This window comes from Stenella coeruleoalba (assembly GCF_951394435.1).
Source record: "Stenella coeruleoalba genome assembly, chromosome: 21".
Lineage (NCBI taxonomy): Eukaryota > Metazoa > Chordata > Mammalia > Artiodactyla > Delphinidae > Stenella > Stenella coeruleoalba.
In genome coordinates, this window is record NC_137167.1 from 5,969,718 (window position 1) to 5,994,235 (window position 24,518).

The 24,518-nt window shown below is 38.1% G+C and overlaps 2 protein-coding genes across 10 annotated transcripts in view; both read right to left on the bottom strand.

The window, feature by feature from the left end:
• The window catches only part of LOC307179583 (disintegrin and metalloproteinase domain-containing protein 5-like), a 129,895-nt gene extending 124,163 nt beyond the window's left edge, over positions 1 to 5,732 (bottom strand). The window contains exons 1-2 of the mRNA XM_079908939.1: positions 5,640 to 5,732; positions 5,063 to 5,142 (exon numbers count right to left, since the gene is read on the bottom strand). Coding sequence (XP_079765065.1) covers positions 5,063 to 5,142; positions 5,640 to 5,694 — 135 coding nt within the window. The 5' untranslated portion in view covers positions 5,695 to 5,732. The remainder of the gene's footprint in view (positions 1 to 5,062; positions 5,143 to 5,639) is intronic.
• A 13,125-nt stretch (positions 5,733 to 18,857) lies between these two features.
• The window catches only part of ADAM32 (ADAM metallopeptidase domain 32), a 168,674-nt gene continuing 163,013 nt past the window's right edge, over positions 18,858 to 24,518 (bottom strand). For 7 of the 9 annotated variants that reach the window (XM_079909326.1, XM_079909318.1, XM_079909320.1 and 4 more), the window contains 2 exons: positions 24,228 to 24,266; positions 18,858 to 21,360 (listed from right to left, as the gene is read on the bottom strand). In XM_079909326.1, coding sequence (XP_079765452.1) covers positions 21,134 to 21,360; positions 24,228 to 24,266 — 266 coding nt within the window. In that variant the 3' untranslated portion in view covers positions 18,858 to 21,133. The remainder of the gene's footprint in view (positions 21,361 to 24,227; positions 24,267 to 24,518) is intronic. The other 2 variants (XM_079909321.1, XR_013825545.1) reach the window with 2 other exon arrangements.

Consider the following 24,518-nt stretch of genomic DNA (forward strand, 5'->3'; position numbering starts at 1 on the left):
AATAATAACAAAGCCACAGTAATATCTATAAAATAACCGTGATTAAAATGAGAAGATGGAGAATTTCAGTAGAAGTATAGAATCTTTAATAAAGGAATTAAAATCAGAAAGACATTTCTGATTTTACAGAAGAAAAAATCAGTATCTATTATTAAAAATTCAATAAAAGGGTATAAGAGAATATTAGACATAGCAGGGGATAAGATTGGTGACAGGAATATAGGTCAGTAGAAAATATCCAGATTGCAACACAGAGAGAAAAATATGAAAAAGAAAACAAGAGAAATGTGACCAATGAAAAATGTCTAACACTCATGTAATTATAGTCCAAAAAAATATGATAAAGATAAGACTAGGAAAGAAATGACATTTTAAAAATTCATGGCTGATATTTTCAAAGCTTATGAAAGGTATCAACCCACAGGCTCAAAATATTCTATTATTTCAAATCAGGATGAACACAAAGAAAGTAAACCTAGGCATGTCATGCTCAAACATTTAAAACAAAAGACAAAGAGAACATACTCAAAAATCAGTAAGAGAAAAATGACCCATTACTTTCAAAATAATTCTTAATAAATTATGTGTGGCTGGATCTAGAGACTGTCATATAGAGTGAAGTTAAGTCAGAAAGAGAAAAACAAATTTTGTATATTAACGCATATATGTGGAATCTAGAAAAATGGTACAGATGAACCAGTTTGCAAGGCAGAAATAGAGACAGATGTAGAGAACATACGTATGGACACCAAGGGGGGAAAGTGGCGGGGGGCGGGTGGTGGTGGGATGAACTGGGAGACTGGGATTGACATATATATACCAATATATATAAAATGGATAACTAATAAGAACCTGCTGTATAAAAAATAAATTAAATAAAATTTAAAAAATAAATAAATAATGTGTAACTCTACGACTGAAACAATGGACACCAGAAGGCAATGGAATGACACCTTTAAAGTTTTGAAAGAAAAGTAGGAGTACGTATACTAACTTATATTAAGACTTCTAATAAAGCTACGGTAATTAAGGCAGTGGAATATGGGTCAAAATAGGAAAAACAGTCCAATGGCACAGATGATAAAAGGGTCAAGCCAACAAGAAGATATAACAATTGTAAATGTATATGCACTCAGCACAGGAGCACCTAAATGCATAAAGCAAATACTAACAAACACAAAAGGAAGAATTGAGAGTAACACAATAACAGTAAGGTTTTTAACACTCCACTTACATCAGCGGACAAATAATACAGACACAAAATTAATAAGGAAACACTGGCCTTAAATGACACATTACAAAATGCACTTCAGAGATACTTACAGAACATTATATCCAAAAGCAAAAGAATACACGCTCTTTTCAAATGCACTTGAAACATTCTCCAGAATAGATCACATATTATGCTAAAAACAAGTCTCAGTGAATTTGAGAAAATTGAAATCACATCAAGCATTTCTTTTCCCAACCACAGAGGTATGAGACTAGAAATCAAAACTAGAAAAAAACTGCAAAAAACACAAACACGTAGAGTCTGAACAATATGCTACTAAACAACTGATGTGTCACTGCGGAAATCAAATAGGAAATCAAAAAATACCTGGAGACAAATGAAAATGGAAACAAAGTGATCCAAATTCTATGGAATGCAGCAAAAGCAGTTCTAAGAGGGAAGTTTCTAGTGATACAAGCCTATCTCAGGAAACAAAATCTCAAATAAGCAACCTAACCTTACACCTAAAGGAACTACAAAAAGAAGAACAAACAAAACTCAAAGTTAGTATGAGGAAAGATAATGAAAAGATCAGAGCAGAAATAGATGACATAGAGACTTAAAAAAAAAAATGAAACTAAGAGCTGGTGCTTTGAAAAGATAAATAAAATCAATAAAACTTTAGCCACACTCATCAAGAAAAATGAGGGCCCATATAAAATCAGAAATAAAAAGGAAGTTATAACAAACACACCAGAGCTACAAAAAATCATGAGAGTACTGTGAACAATTATGCACCAATAAAATGGACAATCCAGAAGAAATGGATAAATTCTTATAAATGTACAATCTACCAAGACTAAATCAAGAAGAAATACAAAATATGAACAGAATTGTAATGAACTGAATCAGTAATTTAAATAAACTCCCAACAAACAAAAGTCCAGGACCAGATAGCTTCACAGATGAATCCTACCAAACATTAAAAGAAGAGTTAACACTTGTCCTTCTCAAACTATTCCCAAAAATTAAAGAGGAAGGAACACTCCCTAACTTATTCTATGAAGCCAACATCAGCCTGATATCAAAACCAGACAAAGACATCACACACACAAAAAAATTATAGGATAACATCACTGATGAACATAGAGGCAAAAATCCTCAATAAAATATTAGCAAACCAAATTAAACAATATATTCAAAGGACCATACACCATGATCAAATTGGATTTATGTCAAAGACACAAGGATATTTCAATATCTACAAATCAAATATTGTGATACACCACATCAACAAATTCAAGAGTAAAAATCATATGATCATCTCAATAGATGCAGAAAAAGCTTTTGACAAAACTCAACATCATTTATGATACTCAACATAATAAAGTCCATATCAGACAAGCCCACAGCTAACATACTCAATGGTGAAAAACTGAAAGCTTTTCCTCTAAGACTAGGAAAAAAACAAGGATCCTCACTCTCATCACTTTTATTCAACATAGTACTGGAAAGCCTAGCCAGAGTAATCAGACAAAAAATAAATAAAAGAAAATCAAATTGAAATGCTAGAACTACAACAGTCACTGTTTCATACAACATGATACTATATATAGAATATCGTCAAGAGGCCACCAAAAAACTATTAGAACTAATAAATGAATTCAGTAAAGTTGCAGGATACAAAACTGATACACAGAAATCTGTTGCATTCTATACACTGACAATAAACTATCAGAAATAAAAATTAAGAAAACAATCCAATTTACAATTGCATCAAAAAGAATAAAATACCTAGGAATAAATCTAACCAAGGAGGTAAAAGACCTGTACTCAGAAAACCATAAGACACTGATGAGAGAAATTGAAGATGACACAAACAGATGGAAAGATACACTGTGTTCATGGATTCCAGGAATTAATATTGTTAAAATGACCATACTACCCAAGGCAATCTACAGATTCAGTGCAATCCCTATCAAACTACCAATGGCATGTGGCTAGAAGAGCCATACTCAAATAACTAGCTTCTGCAAGTTAGCAAATCAATGACAGCCCAAAGTTTCTGAAAGTCAGCCAATCAGTGACAGCCACAGCTTCTAGATAGGAGTAAGTGCCTCTCTCCTCTGACACTGCACTGATGAGGATTCTGAAAGTGAGAAGGCCAGCAAGTACTCTTCCTGTACTAACTGCACTAACACAGCTGAAAGCCTGACAGCACCTAAACACTCTCACTTCAGAAAGCCCATGGCTCCCTGACACCAGGCTTCCCAAAACCTTACATAACATTAACTCTGGCTTTCTTCAGAAAGACTGTGTTTACAACTGGCCCTTACAGGCAAATTGGAAGTTCCCCATTTTTTAAAACAACGTATCAAATTCAGTTTATAGTTTGTTCACAGGTTCACAATCTTTTCAACAGTTCAGCTCATTTATGATTAGTTATGAGTTTGAACGTGTGAGTTTCACTGACACAGCTGCAAGATTTTCAAATTCAATATTTTCAATTCTTTTTGAAATGTTTTGGAACTACTACCTATATTTTTATATGTGTATATTTAAACCCCAAAATGTCAAAAGGCAAGTGCAAATTTTGTAATGAATTTGCTAACAGTAGAAACTCCTCAACTGAGGAAAAAGTCCTTTTGAAGCTCTTTGTGCAGTTTGCAATTGTTCACTAAACATCAAAAATGGTGGAAAGTCAAATATAAACCAGCACATACTAACAGCTAGGCAAAAAAAATAAATGGTTTCCTCCTACAGTACCAAAGAAGGTCATATAACAAATTTGGGGGATTAAGAAAAATTCAGAGGAAGAAGATGTAAGACTTGTAGCAGGCACTGTACTGGTTTTCCACTCTGTGTATCAGCAGTCTTTCTGCCCAAACGTCTAGCTGAATGCACAACTACCAGAAATACCTTTTGATTCCAAAATTGCAAGCAAATTTTCAAGTGCCAAGTTAAAATCCACTGCCACTATCAAAGAAGTAACACCAGCTGGCCCTATGTTTAACACCTGTGGACCCTCATCCTGTAAATATCTATCTAAATGGGTCCATTTTACCCAAGATGATTTAAAATTACACTGGCCAAAATGAAGAACTTTTGACATTCCCAAATTAGTTTATCTCCACATGCAATTGGGAAAAAAAAAAAAAGTGTAACAACTAGGCAAAATGAGTGGGAAGCTTATTTAATTGGTATCTAGAGCCTCTAAACACAACACGGAGAAAATTGTTCCCCTCCAAGCTATGGCTGAAAAGCTGACCCAGACTGTCTCTTAACTTGAAAAATCAGCTCATCTTTCTCACTTTCACTCACTGGTCACTTTCAGCTCTTCCCTGACTAACTGAAAGTTGAGGTAAGTAGCTGCGGGCAAATCCGCAGGCCTAGGACTTGGGGCGGGGCCCAGAAAACTCAGTAATCAAGATAAGTACTATTTCAATGCAATACTTTAAACAATCAAAATTAATGCAAAACTTCCGTGATGGAAAAAAATATCAATACCTTCAAGGAAGACAGGATCTGACCTGGTCTAACCTCATTCAGCCTCATCCTAATCCCAGTTCTTTGCTACTCCCTTAAATTCTGCACCTGAGTCAAGCACTTTGCTTGCCTTTCCCTAGTGCTGGCCCCGGTGGATCCTCCTTAGAATCCTTCATCCTCAACAGAAACACACACACACAGGGTCACACACACAAATACACATCAAAATGCTCCTCCCTGTGAACCTGGCCTGAGTGGTCAGCTGTGCCTCCAAGAGCTGGAGCCCACCTTCAGCTACTAGGGTCTTGATATTAAAAGCAACTTAACACAATTTAAGAAATAAAAATATTTTTTCCCAATTACATTAGTTTCTGGATGTTCTATTGCCTCGGATGTTGAAATCTTTTCAGGAACTGTGGTCTGCAGAAAGGTTTTATGAGGATCTAAAACAAAAAATAAGCAGTTACTGTGATACTTGTAATCTTGCATTATTCATTTCTAAACCCAATTCATTTGTTTCTCTACATTACCAAGTTTTTCTTATAATCTATGCATCTACTTTTCCTTTCTGCTGTCCTTCGGTCATTCTTACCGATAAATTTCTTAAGCCTTGTCAAATCTTAACTTTTTATTCGCTACACACACACACACACACACACACACACACACACAAAGTCAGACTGCTGTAGGTAGAAAAAGGCCACACCTTTCATTTCTGTCCGTTTTACAGACAAGGAAACCACCCCACGGAAATGAAAAGATTTCCCCCGGAGTCTGCCTCTCTGCCTCCTTAGCTGCAGACCTCGAGGCCAAGGGTCGGGAGGCTGTGGGGGGTGAAGGCGAGGGGCGAGGGGAGGGAGGGAGTACTGAGCCTGGATCCTGGACCAACGAGGGCAGCCCCCCGACAGAACAAAACGAGGGGAACGGTCTCTAGACTCACTGCGGCCCCCGTGCAGCCCGCCTAGGCCAGTGAACAGGACCAGCAGGAGGAACATGGCTCCGCTGACTTGGAGCCGCCCTGGCGCAACAGCGACGTCCGTTGCGCTGAGGGCGGAGCGCGGGAGCAAGACGCGCGCCAGCAGGGGGCGCACGGGGAAAGCGCCGGAAGGAAAAAGCCGGCGGAGCGCTCGGCGGCCTCGGGCCGCGGCGGGCGCGCGCGCCCAGCGTGCCGCGGATGGGCCGGTAGGGCGTGGGGGAAACTTTCGCTCCCTAGTTAAGGAAGGAAAAGCCGCGCGAGTTCCAGTTCTCAGATGAAGCGGGTGCCTGGTTTTGTTTGCGTCTTTTCCTTAGGCCGGCGGTTTTAGTTTTTGTTTTTGTTTTTGCGGTACGCGGGCCTCTCACTGTTGTGGCCTCTCCCGTTGCGGAGCACAGGCTCTGGACGCGCAGGCTCAACGGCCATGGCTCACGGGCCCAGCCGCTCCGCGGCATATGGGATCCTCCCGGACCGGGGCACGAACCCATGTCCCGTGCATCGGCAGGCGGACTCTCAACCACTGCACCACCAGGGGAGCCCAGGCCGGCGGTTTTTGAAGTAATTTCTAATCCCAGTGAAGAGAAGGAGCAAGGATGAAAATGCTCAAGTTACTGACAGCAAACAAGGTTCCTCCTAGTACATTACTTACCGCAGGAGGCGGCAAAATGCGTGTATTTGCAAAGACTGGTGCGAACACGGTGGCTTCTCTACATTTCATGGTTGGATATGCCATTGCTAGACAGCCATGGAATGCAGAGGACCCCATATACGATCCTTGTCCGAGTATAGACTCTTCCAAAAAATCTTCCTTAGTACCCTAAGTTATTATTGCCACACTCTGTAATCTTGCAGCCCCTAGTTTTTACGTGTTTACCTAGCCCTTTGTACGTTCTGCGTCTATTAGGACCAAGAACAGTTTGATTTCTTGACGTCTGTAGGCGTTCTTTCCTTCGCAGATCCTAGCCCACATCACATTAAATACATTAAAATACAGCCATACTCGATCCTGACTCTAAGTTTGCTTTAACAAATGTTGAAATCATGTCTATAAATTCACTTTGAAACTGCTTGGCAGTCCTGAAAAACCAAGAGAAGTTATTAGCAGAATAGAACAGTAACAATCTTTAAAAAGAATCAAGTGGCAGGAAATAAAGTCACAAGTGTTGGAATAAATAGTAGAATGGATACTTACTGCTTTGTGGATTTGCAGTTTGGAATATCCGATCGACAAACTCTCCCAGGAAGGAACAAGAAAGGATTTTTAAAAATAGAAAATACCAAAATAAAATTAAGAGGTAAGGAGAATAGAAGTAGAACTGTTAATAATAGCATTTTCCAGAAAGAGAAAAATTTAAATAATTAGGAGGAAATATTTAAAGGGATAATGGGGAAAGTTTCTCTTAACTTGAAAAATAAGAGAATGACTTAAGAAAGGACCCAAGTGTTAAAAACTGGGCTTTGGAGGAAAAACAAATCTGAAATTTTAAATGACAGGAAAGATTCTGAAATCTTCCAGAGGAAAAGAACAGAGCACCTATCAAGGGACAAGAGTCAGATTGACATTAACAGCCATACTAGGTGCATGAAATCAGTGGGTTTTTAAAGTGTTGACTTCCAAACAGCTAAGGATGGCAGTCACACTAAGCCAGCCTCTTGCATACACTTTTAGAGGAGGGCCAAAGAACTGAGTCAAGTGGGCATCACTGAAGACAGTACTCTTGGAATTTACCTGGACTCTACAGCTAAAATCAGACCACTGATTTGGTCAAATTTCTGTACACTTGAGTTTCTGACAGTTCTGTCACTATTGCAAAACTAATTTCCTCTGTGGATACCGACCAGATTTCTAGTGTACATTAACACTGGACAATGCTGTTGGTGTGCATGCAAAGCCTATAGCCTCTCTGACACATCAAACACCCTGAAAACAAATAAGTGTGTGCTTAAAATGGACACAGATAAAGGATATTGCCTTTGTATGGATCTGGGCTAAAGCAGTGTAAGAATATCTTTAAGAAACTCATGAGTGTGGAGTTAGCTACAAAGTAGCTCTTGCCCAAGGTACCTATTGTTCCTATTGGCACTGCCTGTCACTTGCAGAGAGATTGCAGTGGGTCACTCACTCACCTAATCATTAAGGAAAAAGTAAATTTTCACTTGAGCTAATTCTTATTTTTTGGGGGGCGGGTATAGTTGTTTCCCAATGTTGTGCTAGTTTCTACTGTACACCGAAGTGGAGTTCCCTGTGCTATACAGCAGGTTCTCATTAATTATCTGTTTTATCCATAGTAGTGTATATATGTCAATCCCAATCTCCCAATTCATCCCACTGCCCCCCCTCCCCCTCTTGGTGTCCATATGTTTATTCTTTACATCTGTGTCTCTATTTCTGCCATTTACAGGCAACTCTGCAGGAGCTACATTATCCTTGATTCCATAGTACATGTTCAGAAAACACGTTTTTGCACCTGCTCTCTAGCTTTCACATGGTATATCCATGTCTGAGGTTGGCAAGGCTGGACCAAGGGTCTAGGCAGCTCAGCTGGGTTCAGGAAACTATTCCACAAGCCAATAAACTGCAGAGGGAGATTTGCAAATGTAGTGTCTGGAAAAGCCACAACGCTTCTCTTCAAATCTTCCTGGAGCTGACCTACTGCAAGTAGTTGTCACTCTGGCTGAAATGTGTTGTATTATAACCATGCACTAGCCGCTTATATTATTGACTGTGAAATAGCCTTTCATCAGGATCCACAGAGCGACATGCAAGAAAATAAAGAAGATATAAATAAGTGGAAATATCCCATTTTCGTGAATTGGAAGATTTATTACTGTTAAGATCAATACTACCCAAAGCTTTCTACCAGCTAAATGCAGTTATTATCCCAATGGCATTTTTTGCAGAAATTAAAAAACCCATCCTAAAGTTCATTCGGAATCTCAAGAAGCCCAAATACCCAAAACAATCAAAGAAAAACATGCAGGTATCACACAAGTTATTTCTGCTCAGTCAAGCTTTCAGTAGTCTATTTTTCAAAGAGAACAACCTGTAGTACAAGACTGTTTAGAGAAGGCCCAATTTAAACATCTCTATGGATGAGAATGAAAATAATATGTACAGTACAAATTTAGTCACCTGCCATCAAAAGAAAGTATTTGAGTTGGCAAAAATGATCCCAAACCACGTGATTTGGCATCTGAAGACACCTTCTAACAAAAAACTGTAACCTCCTAATGATAACATTTCTGGATACAAAGAGAACTACATAGAGAACTACATAAAGCTTTCTGTAATGGTGGGACTTGGTAGGCACAGGCAAGACAGGAGAAAAAGTGTCTCTCAAAAGCCAAATGCTAACTTGCACCCAGTACTCAAAGTTTCTCTCAACTTTGAAGTAAAGTTATGTAGTCAGAATTTTCCCTTCTAGGTTAAAGTTTTTCTCTCAGCTTCTTGGGAAACGTCGGCTAGGTATCCAAACAGTTTTTAGATCACACTTGTGGTGGGCCTATTTCATGAAATTTAAATTAATTTTTCCTTGAGCAACCAAATAGGAGAAGCACCATTCCTGCCTCCAAATCTCTTCTAGACTTCAGGTGAAAACAGAAAAAAAGAAAAAAGAAATGACCCCCAAACCCTGGAAAAGTTCAGTAAGCCCAGAATTATGGAGGATATTCCAATATAATTTATCAAGGAGAACATATAAACCACTGTACGTGAGCTTCAATATTGGAATAGGAGCAAATTTCCTGTTGGCATATTTGGCCAAAGAAGACACAGAGAAGCTATAAGAGCACAGGGATTTAATTGAATTTTTTGTGTTTAACAATTCCCTGAACCAAAAACCCAAGAAGGTACTGTTACATCCGATTGGCTAAAAGAAAGCCTCAATTAAAAATCACCTTGTAACTAAGTGGTAGTGTTCCCAATTATAGGATTCACAGAGGCCATCGGTGCTGTAACCTAATATGGCCAGGTTAAGGACTATGGAACTCAACTGATTCAATCATTTGAAAGAGTATTGTGTGAAATATCACATCCTGCGCATTCACACAGATGCACGTAACTATTCGATTGGATATTCCAGAACTTCTCCAAAGAAGTTAAAATTAAAACCAAATATGATGACTCAGTTAAGGATTGTGAAGAAGCTACTTCCATGATACCTTAGTTAAATACTCAGATCCTATAAGCAGAATTTTCTGTCACTGTTTAATTACAGAGAGAAATAATTAGAAAACTGATAGAAATGTAACAGGCCAAGATTCAAAAAGCCTACCTTAGACTTTCATCTTTTAAATATATACTTGGACAGATTCTTACAGAAAGCATTTCTGGGGTTAGAGAGACCAGCCGAAAACAGAATAGAAAGGATCCTGATCCTTTTTCCAGCCTGCTCATAAGCATCCCAAAAGCCCATGAAGCCCTTGCTTGAACTTTTGAAAAGAAGACAAGATCTTGGATATTATGAAGTTATAAAGCTTACTAGATCTCCAGCGATCTGAAAACAATAAGCAAATCCTTCTACAATGCTTATTACATTTAAGAAATTATCACGGCCGTCTTTGCCAATTGAAAAGAACGCAGTCCTCCTCAGAGTGAATATTACAAACGTGCCAAGCTCCAAGATAAACTCTTCGTCACTGAAATTAAGGAAAATGGATTGACAATAATTTTCTCCTCTTCCTTAAAAACTGGTTAGTGTATTTACATATACGTTTGGTGGTTTCATTTTAAAACAAAATTGGATACCTAAGCTTCTGCACCCATTTCCAATGTGGGAAGGGGGGAAGTTTACCCACACCAGCAAGCAATTCTCTGACACCTGCTGCGTGTGCTACTATTCAACTCAATTCTAACACTGTTTATGTGGAGATAGTGCCAGACCCCACAGATGAAGGGTTCAATCCCAAAAGACTGCCCCTCCCCTCACACTTCAGATACCAATCCCAAATCCACGCTGTCACCTGTGCTTCTGACAAACCAGCTGTCAACTGCAGGTTCCCACGATGCCCTCCTTGAGTTTGCTACAGTGGCTCACGGAACTCAGAGATAACACATTACTTATTAGATTACCTATTTATTATGAAAGGACTTAACTCAGGAACAGCCAGCTAGAAAAGATGAATAGGGCAAGGTATGGGAAAAAGTCAAAAGCCATCTTGCCTTCTCCAAGTGCACCACTCTCATTGTATCTCCATTGTATCTGGTGTTCACCAACCCAGAAGCTCTCTGAACCCCATCCTTTTGGGTTATTATGGAGGCTTCATTACATAAGCATAATTGATTAAATCATTGGTCACTGGTGATTCAACTCAATCTTCAGCTCCTCTCCCCTCCCTGAAGGTGTGGGGGGCGGGTGGTATACATTCATTCAATCACATCTTCTTTATCCATTCATCCATTGATTGACACAATTTGTTTCCATATCTTGCCTATTGTGAATAATGCTGCAATGAACATGGGAGGGCAGATATTTTTTCCAGATCCTGTTTCCCTTTTATATGGGTATATACCCAGAGGTAGACGGATGGATCATATGGTAGTTCTATTTTTAATATTCTGAAGAAACTTAATACCATTTTCCATAGTGGCTGTACCAATTTACATTCTAACCAACAGTGCGCAAGTGTTTCCTTTTCTCCACATCTGTGCCAACACTTATCTCTTCTCTTTTTGATAATAGCCAATCTAACAGGTGTGAAGTCTCACTTTAGCTTCAATTTGCGTTCCCTGATTTGCATTCGCTGATGATTAGCTATGTTAAGCATCTTTTCATATAGCTGTTGGCCATTTGGATGTCTTCTGAAAAATGTCTCTTCAGGTCTTTGGCCAATTTTTTAGTTGAGTTGTTTTTTTTTGATATTGAGTTGTATGAGCTGTTTGTATATTTTGGATATTAACCCCTTATTAGTCATATCATTTGCAAATATTTTCTCCCATTCAGTAGGCTGTCTTTTCATTTTGTTGATGGTTTCCTTTGCTGTGCAAAAGATTTAAGTTTAATTAGGTCCCATTTGTTTCTTTTTGCTTTTATTTCCTTTGCTTAAGGAGACAGACCCCAAAAAATATTGCTATGATTGATGTCAAGAGTGATCTGCCTATGTTTTTCTCTAGGAGTTTTATGGTTTCTGTTCTTATATTTAGATCTTTACTCCACTTTGAGGGTTGCTTTTTTTTTTTTTGTAGTATATGGTGTAGAGAATGTTCTAATTTCATTCTTTTACATGTAGCTGTCTAGTTTTCCCAGCACCGCTTATTGTCTTTTCTCCATTGTATATTCTTGCCTCATTTGTTGTAGATTAATTGACCATAGTTGTGTGAGTTTATTTCTGGGCTTTCTATCCTGTTCCATTGAACTATATTTCCGTTTTTGTGCCAGTACCATACTGTTTTGATTACTGTAGCTTTGTAATATAGTGTGAAGTCAGGGAGCCAGATTCTTGCAGCTCTGTTCTTTGTTCTCAAGATTACTTTGGCTGCTGGGGTCTTGGGTGTTTCCCTACAAATTTTTAAATTATTTGTTCTAGTTCTGTGAAAAATACCATTGGTGTTTTGATAGTCATTGCACTGAATCTGTAGACTGATTGGTTAGTATGGTCATTTTAACAGCATTAATTCTTCCAATCCATGAACATAGTGTATCTTTCCATATGTTTGTGTTGTCTTCAGTTTCTTTCATCAGTGTCTTATAGTTTTCTGAGTACAGGTCTTTTACATCCTTAGGTAGATTTCTTCTAGGTATTTTATTCTTTTTGATGCAATGGTAAATGGGATTGTTTCCTTAATTTCTCTTTATGATAGATCATTGTTGGTATACAGAAATGCAACAGATTTCTGTATATTAATTTTATATCCTGCAACTTTACTTAATTCATTGATGAGCTATAGTGGTTTTCTGGTGGTGTTTTCTGGGTTTTCTATGTATAGTATCATGTCATCCGCAAACAGTGACAGTTTTACCTCTTCCTTTCCAATTTGGATTCCTTTTATTTCTTTTTCTCTTCTGATTGCTGTGGCTAAAACTTCCAATACCACATTGAATAAAAGTGGCAAGAGTGGGCATCCTTGTTTTGTTCCTGATCTTAGAGGAAATGCTTTCAGCTTTTCACAGTGAGTATGTTGTTAGCTGTGGGTTTGTCATAAATGACCTTTATTATGTTGAGGTATGTTCCCTCTATGCTTTTTGGAGAGTTTTTATTGTAAATGAATGTTGCATTTTGTCAAAAGCTTATTCTGCATCTCTTGTAATGATCATACAGTTTTTATTCTTTGATTTAATAATGTGGTGTATCACATTGATTGAATTGCGAATATTGAAAAATCCTTGCATCACTGCACTGGGATAAATCCCACTTGATCACAGTGTATGATTCTTTTAATATATTGTTGGATTTGGTTTGCTAATATTTTGTTGAGAATTTCTGAATCTATCTTCATCAGTGATATTGACCTATAATTTTCTTTTTTGTGATATCATTGTCTGGTTTGGTATCAGGGTGATGGAAGCCTCAAAGAATGAGTTTGGGACTGTTCCTTCCTCTGTAATTTTTTGGAATAGTTTCAGAAAGGTAGGTGTTAACTCTTCTCTAAATATTTGGCAGAATTCACCTGTGAAACCAACTGGTCCTGGAATTTTGTTTGTTGGGAGTTTTTAAATTACAGATTCAATTTTATTACTGGCAATTGATCTGTTCATATTTTCTATTTCTTCCTGGTTCAGTCTTGGGAGAGTGTACACTTCCTGACCTTGGAGAAATGGCCCTCTGAGGAGATGTCCTCTTTGTCCCAGAAGCACACTTCCTTCTCGTCACCCAAGCTCTAGGGGCTCTCCCCTATGTGGGCTGCGTGGGTCCTTCTGTTGTGGCAGGCTGATTATGTGGGTGGTCTGTTTGGCTTTGTTGGCCCCTGGTCCAGTTGGTTGTCAGGCCCTGCCTTGTGCAGAGGCTGTTAGCTGCTGGTTGGTGTGGACAGGTCACAAGGCAGCTGACTGCAGAACCACAGAGGGCCCCAGGGCTAGTGCTGGCTCACTGGTGGGTGAAGCCAGGTCCTGTAGTTAGTGCCAGTCTACTGGCAGGTAGAGCCAGATCCTGGAGTCTGGTTGCAGGGCCCAGGGATCCCAGAGCTAGTGTCAGATTCCTTGGGGTGGGGTCGGGGGTGTTGTTCCTGACACAGTTCAGTGTGGGGTCTGGAGTGTCCTGAAGCTTGTGTTGGCCTGCTAGTGGGCAGGGCTGGGGCCCAGCTAGTCCCAGGGCAGGGTCTGGCCTGCTTTTGGAGGGCTGGATCCCCCGTCTGTGGGACTGTGGTTTTCTTGCATCTAGTATCTGCCCTCTGGTGGGTGAGGCTGGTCCAAAGGCTAGAACAGGTTCCCTGCAGGGCGGGACCAGGGTCCAGGGGTTTCTGGGACTGGTACCTGCCCACTGGTTCGTGGAGCTGTGTCCAGGGCCCTCTGGTAGGAAAGGCTGTGTCTAGAGGGAGCTGTGGGCTCAGGAGATCTTAAGGCAGCCTGTCTGCTGATGGGTAGAGCTATGCTCCCTCCCCCAATTAGTTGCTTGGCCTGAGGGATCCCAGCACTGGTGTCTACAGGCTGTCGGGTGGGCCAGATCTTGGCATTAATGAGGTAGAGGGAGGATTCAACAATGGCACCTGCCAGCACCAGCATCCATGCGGTAGAAGGAGCCCCTGAGAATGGCTGCCTCCCGTGTCTATGTCCCCAGGATGAGCTGCAGCTGCCCGCTTCCTCTCTAGGAGACTCTCCAAGACCAGCAGGTAGGTTTGGCCCAGGCTTCTATCAAATTACTTCTTTTGCCCTAGGTCCTGGTGCACAAAAGATTTTGTGTGAGACTTTTAAGCCTTTTTTAAAAAAAATAAATTTATTTATTTATCTATTTATTTATTTTTGGCTGCGTTGGGTCTTCATTGCTGCATGTGGGCTTTCTCTAGTTGCAGAGAGCAGGGGCCACTCTTCGTTGCGGTGTGCAGGCTCTCACAACAGTGGCTTCTCTTGTTACGGATCACGGGCTCTTAGGCATGTAGGCATCAGTAGTTGTGGCATGTGGGCTCAGTAGTTGTAGCACACGGGCTTAGCTGCTCTGCGGCATGTGGGATCTTCCCAGACCAGGACTCGAACCCATGTCCCCTGCATTGGCAAGCAGATTCTTAACTACTGCACCACCAGGGAAGTCCCTTTTTTAAAAAATTTATTATGGGAAACATTAGTTCATTGGTAAAGGATTTTATTTCACCATAAAAAGGCAAACTGGAATAAACACCATCTCTCTTAAGGCAGACATTACAGCTATTTTTTAAGTATTTCTGAGTTTCACTTGGAGAAGCCAACGATTATAAAATTTAACAAGTTTGCAGCCTTAAATAGAGAGTGAAGTCCTGTGAGACTCCCAAAATTAATCCCTGCTGGCTTTCAAAGCTAAATGCTCTGGGGGCTCATCTTCCTGATGCTGGACCCCTGGGCTAGCAAGCCTGAAGTTGGGCTCAGAACTCTCATTCCTGTGGGAGAAACTCTGCAATATAATTGTTCTCCAGTTTGTGAGTCACCCACCCGGGGGTACGGGACTTGACTATATCATGAGTCCACCCCTTCTACCTGTCTTGTTGTGGTTCATTCTTCATGTTTTTAGTTGTAGAAGATCTTTTCCGGTAGGTCCTGGTCTTTTTCATCGATGGTTATTCTGCAGATAGTTGTGATTTTGGTGTGCTCGTGAGAGGAGGTGAAAGAACTCAGGGTCTTTCTACTCTGCCATCTTATAATATTTTTAAAATATTATATTTTGTTTTTGAGTTGTTTGAATTCTTTATACATTTTGAATATTAACCCCTTAATCAGGTATATGATTTGCTAACATTTCCTCCCATTCCCTAAGTTATCTTTTTATTTCATTGATTGTTTCTTTTGCTGTACAGAAGCTTTTTAGTTTGATGCAGTCCCACTTATTTTTGTGTCATAACCAAAAAATTGTTGCCAAGACCAATGTCAAGGAGATTTTCCCCTATGTTTTCTCCTGGGAGGTTTATAGTTTTAGGTCTTATATTTAATCCTTTAATCCATTTCATGTTAATTTTTATGAGTGGTATAAGACAAGAGACCAATTTCATTGTTCTGCATATGGTTATCCAGTTTTCCCAAAACCATTGATTGAAAAGACTATTCTTTCCCTATTGAGTATTCTTGGCTCCTTTGTCAAATATTAGTGGACCATATGTACAAAGATTTATTTCTGAGCTCTAGATCTGTTCCATTGGTCTGTGTCTACTCTTATGCCTGTACTACACTGTTTGATTACTATAGCTTTGTCATATAGCTTGAAATCAGGAAGTGTGATATCTCCAGCTTTGTTCTTCTTTCTAGGGATTGCTTTGGTTACTTGTGGTCTTTTGTGGTTCCATACAAATTTTAGTTTTTTTCTGTTCCTATGAAAAATGCCATTGGAATTTTGATAGAGATTGCATTGAATCTATAGATAGCTTTGGGTAGTATGGACATTTTAACAATGTTAATTCTTCCAATCCATAGACATGGGATATCTTTCCATTTATTCATGTCTTCTTCAATTGCTTTCATCAAAGTCTTACAGTTTTCTTTGTGCAGATCTTTCACTTCCCTTAGTAAATTTATTCCTAATTATTTTATTGTTTTAATGCATTGTGAATGAGATTGTTTACTTTTTTCTCAGCTATGTCATTTTTAGTATGTAGAAATGCAACTGATTTCTGTATGTTGATTTTATATCTTGCAACTTTGTTGGATTTGTTGATCAGTTCTTTGGTTGAGTCTTTAGAATTTTCTTGTATAAGGGCATATCTACAAATAAAGACAATTTTACTTCTTCCTTTCCGATTTGGATGCCTTTTATTACTTCATATTTCCTGATTGTTCTAGCTAGGACTTCCAGTACTTAAGAGTGGTGAGAGTGGACACCTTTGTCTTGTTCCTGATCACAGAGGAAAACTTTCAACCTTTCACTGTTGAGTATATTAGCTGTAGTCTTGTCATATATGGCTTTATTATGATGAGGTATGGTCCTTCTGTATACCCAATTTGTTGGCTATTACTGAAAAGATAAAGAGAACAAGTATCATCCAGTATGTGTGTGGAGACATTGGAACTGTGGTACACTGTGGGAGAGAATATAAACTGGTACAGCCATTATGGAAAACAATATGGCAGTTCCTCAGAATTAAAAATAGAACACTATATGATCCAGCAATCCTACCTCTGGGCATGTATCAGAAGTAAATGAAACCAGTATCTCAAAGACATATCTGCACACCCATGTTCTTTGCAGCATTGTTCACAATAGCCAAGATATGGAAACAACCTGTGTCCATAAAGGATGAATGGATAAAGAAAATGTGATAGAATTACTCAGCCATGAAAAACATGGAAATCCTGTTATTTGTGACAACATGGATGAACCTAGAGGACATTTGCTCAGTGAGATAAGACACAGAAAGATAAATACTGTATAATCTCACTTATATGTGAAACCTAAAATATATAGAAGCAGAAAGTAGACTGGTGGTTACCAGGGTTGGAGGGTGTGGGAAATGGGGAAATGTTGGTCAAGAGGTACAAAGTTGCAGTTATGCTGGAGGAGTAAATCTAGAAATCTAATATACAACATGATGACCAAAGTTAGTAATTCTATAATAAAGACTGGAAATTTGCTTAGAGACTAGATTTCAGGTGCTCTCACCACCCAAAAAAGATTGGTACCTATGTGAGGAGATGGATATGTTAGTTAGCTTGACTGCAGTAATAGTCAAGTGTATATGTATATCAAATCATCATGTTGTATATCTTAAATATATACAATTTTTATTTTAAAAAAAGAAAATATAAAGCAGGAAATTCTGGAAGCAAGAGAAAGGCTGAGATCCAAAATTTGAGAATAAACTCATCTAAATCCCTGGCTGACCACTAAACTAGGTCTGTATGCAAAAGACCCCAGGAAGCCTGGCAAAAAAAGCAAACAGAAGGATAGGGGTTGAAGATGGTTATTTTAAGACTTTAGTCTGCCATCTTCTCAGTCTGTGGGCTTTCCGAATAAAGTCATATTCCTTGCCTCAAAAAACAAAACAAAACAAAACAAAAAAAGGCAAACAAAAAAGAAGAAAGATGGCGGTCTACTCTTAAAAAGGGCAGAACTGCTCTTGGTGGGATGTGTGAGTGCTCTGCACTTTTGACTCAATTTACTCCCCAGCCTTCACACAGGCTCAGGCGGCAGAAAGTAGGAGCTTTCTGGCTTGAGGTTTCAAAGGCCAAAACTTGGGCTTCCCTGGTGGCGCAGTGGTTGAGAGTCCGCCTGCCGATGCAGGGGACGCGGGTTCGTGCCCCGGTCCGGGAGAATCCCACATGCCGCAGAGCGGCTGGGCCCGTGAGCCATGGCCGTTGAGCCTGCGCGTCTGGAGCCTGTGCTCCGCAACAGGAGAGGCCACAACAGTGAGAGGCCCGCATACCACAAAAAACAAACAAAAAAAACCCAAAGGTCAAAACTTGGGGCTGTCAAAGAAACTGGAAATTAAAGGAGAAGGGAACTCTGAAAGCTATGGATCTGCTGACAGCTTAAAGCCCTCATATACATGATGTCATGTATATGAAATACTGTGAAAGGCAAGACTATATTGACAGAAAGAGATCATTGGTTGCCTTGGGACTAAAGGTGGAGGAAGGACTGACTGCAAACAAAAACAAGGGAATTTCTGTGGAGTGATGGAAACATGCTATTTATTGGATGTAGTGGTGATCACATGACAGAATAATTAGCCAACATACATCCATCTGTACATAAAAAATACTCCAGAGAAACTCTTGCAAAGAACTATCAGGAACATGTACAAGGCTGTCAGCAGTATCATCTGTGATAGTGGGAGCTGTAAGCAACTTACTTATTAATCACTAAAGAAAATGGAGAAAAATTCTAATAGATGTACAATATGAAATACTGTGTAGCAGTTTGAATGAAATATTTTATAAATATATATTTATAAATATTATAAATAATGCATTTTATGTTAATATGTATATACCCACGTGAATTAAATATTACAAACATTAGTATTGATTGAAAATAGTAAAAAAGAATGCATCAAATATATAGGACATTATCATGATAAAAACACATACCAAACAACACATATCCAAGGGCATGTATCAAGCACATTAAAATGAGAGTATTTGATTTGGTAGATCAGAACTTTAAAATAACTGTTATAAACATGTTACAGCATGCGAAGAACAAAATAGACAAAAAGGATTTAAAATCAATAATTTCAACAGAAGAAGGGAAACTAAAAGAAGAACCAAATGGAAATTCTAAGACTTAAAAAAATCATTGGATGAGGTTACAGAAGATTGGACACAGCAGAAGGAATCAGTGAGCTTGAGATAGGGCATCAGAAATTATCCAAACTGAATTAAAATAGGAAAAATCATTTAAAAAACAAAACAGAACTTCAAAGAATTATGAGACAGTATCTAATAAGGAAAATGTGTAACTGGAGCTCCCTAAGGGAAAACAGAGAATGAGTCAAAAGAAAGATATGAAGACATACTTAATGGCTGAGAATTTTCCAAAATTGCTGAAAGACATTAAGTAATAGATCCAAGAAGTTACTTGAATATAAGTTAGGGTAAATTCAAAGAAAAACACCTTAAGCATATCATGATCAAACTTCCAAAAACCAAAGACATGGAAAAATATCTTAGGAGTGCCTGGGTGTGTGAGGAGACACATTACAATCCAGTATACCAAAAAGAATAATAACTGAATTCTCATCAAAAATAATGAAACCCAGAAGATAAGAGATTAAATACTGCTGAAAGGGAAAAAATGGCAATTTAGAATTCTGTGTGCAATAATTGTATCTCACTGAAAAGAAAATAAAAAAACTTTTCAAGCAGAAAAAAAAAAGATGAAAGAAATTGTCACCATCAGAAGCACACTGCAATACTAGAGAAGGTTATCCAAGCTGAGGGAAGTGATCCCATATGAAAGCACAGATTACAAGAAGAAATGAAGAGCAACAGAAAGGGTAAACATGTGGGTAAATATAAAAAGCCATATAAAAATTTTGAAAACACTATTGACTGCTTCAGGTGAAAAAAACCCAGCAATGTATACATGGAATTTATAAAATATGTAGAATTAAATGTAGTAGCACCAAGGGCAGGAGGAGGTAACAGGAACCATGCTGTTGTAAAGTTCTTTTGTTGTTTGTTAAGTAGGAAAATACTAATTCAAGGTAGACTGTGATGAATTAAGGATACACATTGTAACCTCTGGAAGAGCTACCAAAAATGGTTAATATAAAAAAGGACAGCTAAAAACCATAGAAAAGAAAAAGTAGTTTATTGCTCAATTAACCTAAAAGAAAAACAGAGGGGAAAAAAAAACCCCAAAAGAACAAAGAAATGTGGGACAAATAGAGAACATGTAACAAAATGACAGACTTTTTAAAACCAACAGTATCAGAAATTATATTAAATGTAAATCATTTTAACACTCCAATTTAAAAAACACTGGCCATAAAAAGAAACGAAATTGAGTTATTTGTAGTGAGGTGGATGGACCTAGAGTCTGTCATACAGAGTGAAGTCAGTCAGAAAGAGAAAAGCAAATACCATACATATATATGGAATCTAAAAAAAAAAAAAGGTTCTGAAGAGCCTAGGGGCAGGACAGGAATAAAGACACAGACGTAGAGAATGGACTTGAGGACATGGGGAGGGGGAAGTGTATGCTGGGACGAAGTGAGAGTATGGCATGGACATATATACACTACCAAATTAATTAAAACTAAATGAAATAAACCCCTTTAAAAATACAACTTGTGAAAAAATATCACAAGAATGGAAAATCTAAATAGTTCTTTATCTGTTAAAGAAATTGAATCCATAATTTAAAATCTTCCGACAAAGAAAACTCTAGCTTCATTGATGAATTTGGCCAAATATTTAATTGAAAAACTGAGCAATTTTATACACTCTTTGAGAAAATGGAAAATGAGAGATATTTTTCCCAACTCGATTTATCAATCTTCATACCAAACTCTGATAAGGGATTAATCTTTGCCCCTGAGACCCAAGCCCAAGCTCTCTGGGTCCTTCTGCCTTCTGGGATTCACCCTGCAGGTCACCCAGCCAAGGGGCAAGAGAAAGGTGGTAAACAGAGGGAGAGGCCTGGAAGGTAAAGCACAGTCCCCAGAAGGAGCACAGCTTCCCTGAGAAGCCCTGGTTCTGTGGTTCTGGGGAGGGTGAGGTGGTCAAATGACTGCATTAACTGAGATCTGCATGCAGCCAGCCAAGTCCAGTGAGAAGGACCCGGAGAAGGAACACAGTCCGTGCCCAGACCCTTTCCTGAGTGAGAGCAGTTGATGCAGATCCCCAGCATCTGGGGCCCCAGGCAGTAAATCCGAGTGGGTGGTGGAGAGAGCTGTGGAGAAGAGCTCAGGGAGTCAGTGGGAGTTGTGACTGACTATCTGCAGTCAAGGGCCCTGAAATGGCAAACCTGCGCCTCAGGGGTGGAGAAGGAAATAAAAACAGACGCTCCTGCAGATTGGTCCATCTTGGTTTATTGCTTCCTTCAGTTGTGACCAGGGGAGAAAAGGCTGCATTTTCATTTCTCAGTGAGATCCCCAGTAATATCCATTGCCTTCTGAAGGAATTATTAGTTACTGTGGAAGAGAACAAAGACACATGTGCTTAGGTACTTAGGTGTAACAAATAAATTACCTTCCACTGCAAAACATACAGTTGGCATACTGCCAAGTGAAAAATTCATATGGAAAAAGAAAAAGAATTCTAGAAGAATTTTTACAATTTTGCTTGTGAAATTATTTAGCTGTGAGTAACTTATTTACTATCAATTGTGATTTTTGGGAAACCATCGTATTTAATCAGAAGTACTTGCAAATGAGAAAATCTAATATTTTTTTCACATGCAATGAAATGTTCTTGAATATAACAAGTCAAATCTTTGTATGTTTTTAGAAATTTAAATACATATCAATTTTACTTTTTCCATATCTTGGAGCCAGTCATTTTTAAATTGTTTCATATGGTAAACAGTGTTTTGGTTTGGGCACTTGGAAACTCATAGGCCTTAAGCATTTTGGCTACAGTGCCTACTGGATAAAGTGGCTTGATTATGAATTCATTTAAAAGACTAATTTACATATCATATATCTTATTAGAGTCAACTCTAATTCCATTCTGTCCACAAGAGCAAGTTCCCAACAAACTTAAGAGAATTTTACTAAACTGAGGAAAAAAGACTAAAAGTCTTTAAAAACTGATTTAAATACTCATTAATAACAAGATTAGTAAAGATTAAAACATTATTTTTCGTGCAGTACTTTATGAATTCATCTAACCAATAAATATTTAGGAATTAGTTGTGGATTATAAATTTCATTTTAATTTAAAGCAAGTTATTTTAAGAGATATTTCCTAATGTACTTGCCTACTGTTAAGTGTTTCACTGCTTTTCTGTGACTTGGAACTAAATAAATAAGGAAATAATGCTTTTATCATGATATAATACAGTCTGACAAAGATATATTTTTATGGCGGTTTCTTCCTCTTTCCCTTCAAAATTGTGGTAATAAAGAAGTATCTGCCACATTTCTATTTTTATACTCATTATTACCAGAAGCCAAAATCAAATTCTAAAGCCTCTTTTCCATTTTTATATCCACAGATTTCTTATTTCTGATCCCCCAACCAAAAGAATGAAAAAGAATACATTGAAGACAAACTAATTGAGTTTAATTGACAAAGAAGATAATATAGGTAGTAAGATTAGGGAGAGAATTCAGTGCTAGGAGTGGCATAATTTTACCCCTCCTATCCTTTCCCTACCTCTGCTATTTTGTATCTTCAAAACTTATACTAGATTTTTCCTACTATTCTGACCATGAAACTCCCCTATTTAATATAGTTAGTTCTCCCCAAACCAATAAAGGGATTTATATATATAGATTTGTGAGTCTACTGGATACATAACCTGTCGTATTTCTGGCTTTAAAATTTTTTTTGTCGTGGTAGTGTTTACCCAAGGAGTTGGTTCTACCAACACCTCCCACTGGCTTTCAAAATTTTTAAAACAGGGAAAAAAGGAACATATAATGGGGGCTATAACAGTACAGCAGAGCAACTACGTCTGCCTAGCTTATTAAATTTAAAAGAAATAATAATCCAAGAATGCTTTTTCTGGTATATGCTAAACACAAGCTAGACTTATGGGTTAACACTCCAGATTACACTCTTCAAATGCAATATATATTGTCCCACGGATGATGACTATCCCTCAATCTTGAACACCACTTCTAGAAGAGGATGACTGTGCAAATGACATACTCTATAATGAGAGAGAATGTGAGGGGACAACTGGAGTAGTTATAACGTCAATTATGTGTGTATATGAAGTTCAAGATGGATGTGATGTTCATTCACTAAGCAAGTATTTATTGAGCATTTACTCTGCTAGGTGCTAACTACAAATTAGTTCGCAAAATACACGTGGTCATTATCCTCAAGCAATTTCAGAGTGTATCGGCAAAGTAATGCTTTATTTAGGTAAGCAGAAGTTTGGAAGTATTAGAGTGTTTGAGCACTATATCACAAATCCCCTGGTAATGGTGACAGAGTGGAGGCAATAAAGAAAATCGGCTTTTTTCTTCATACTTTGTTTGGAGAAAATAATATCTATAAAAAGGTAATTATGTTAGGAAACATACAAAAACAACAGAATAAAGGATAGAGAAATGCCAATAGCCTCCGAAATGGAGGGGGTGACTTCATCAGGGACGACAGAAACTATATAATGTGGTGCGGTGTAGCCTGAAAACTTAACCTGTGGGTATGAAGGATATTCTGGAATATCAGTGGATTGAATGTAACTAAAAGAAGACACTTTAAGGAAAAACGCCAGGCAGGACAAGAAAACTAAAACTCTACAAGGGAGAAAAGAAGATTAGCAATTCAGTATATATTAGATGACTTCAGAAGGATCACAAGGCCACATGGGAAACTGAAAACTCAGAGAACCCTTATTAACACAATTGAGGGCTGTTGGACTGAGATGGGGAATGTGGAAAACGTAGAATTTTAGTGTGTTTATGATAACTGTCTCTTAGATAAACTCCTCCTGATTGGGGTAATAATTCACTCAATTGTTCATATTGAGTTTGTGAGTATAAATATAATCTAAACAAAAAAGTAATATTTCCCTTTGTATTTCATCATAAAACATTCAAAAATGCTCTATGAGTTAGTTTCACAAAATAATTATAAATATCTTGTCTCTCATTAGACAACTAGTTTTTCCCTAGGCATCAAAAGAGGAGGCAATCAATAAAAATTTAATAAACTGAAGAAAAGACTGAGTTAATTAATACTCATTCCCAGAATGGAAAATATTAATAAGTTGTTTTTAGTGTAGTACTTTATCAATTGTGGCTGCTCAAAAAATATTAAACAATCTTTTGTTCATTCTTATTTTCAACATATACTTGTAAGAAACATTTCTTATGTCACTTACCTGCTGGTATTTGTTTGGCCACTACTTTCCGAACTTGATCTAAATAAAAATAAAAATGTCTGAAAGTTAATACTAAGAAACCTGCCTACTTTAAGAATGAAGATCAAGCCATTTCATACCAAAACTAACTCTTTTAACACCTGGGGCAGGAAAATAAGTAGCAATCTTATTTACCCAACACCAAGTGCAACACATAGTGCAAAATTTAAATCCTCCAGTGGGGAAACGTATCAAGACAGCAGAGATGCATTTGCTTCTTTATCACCTCTAAGCACAGTATATAAGTTTGAT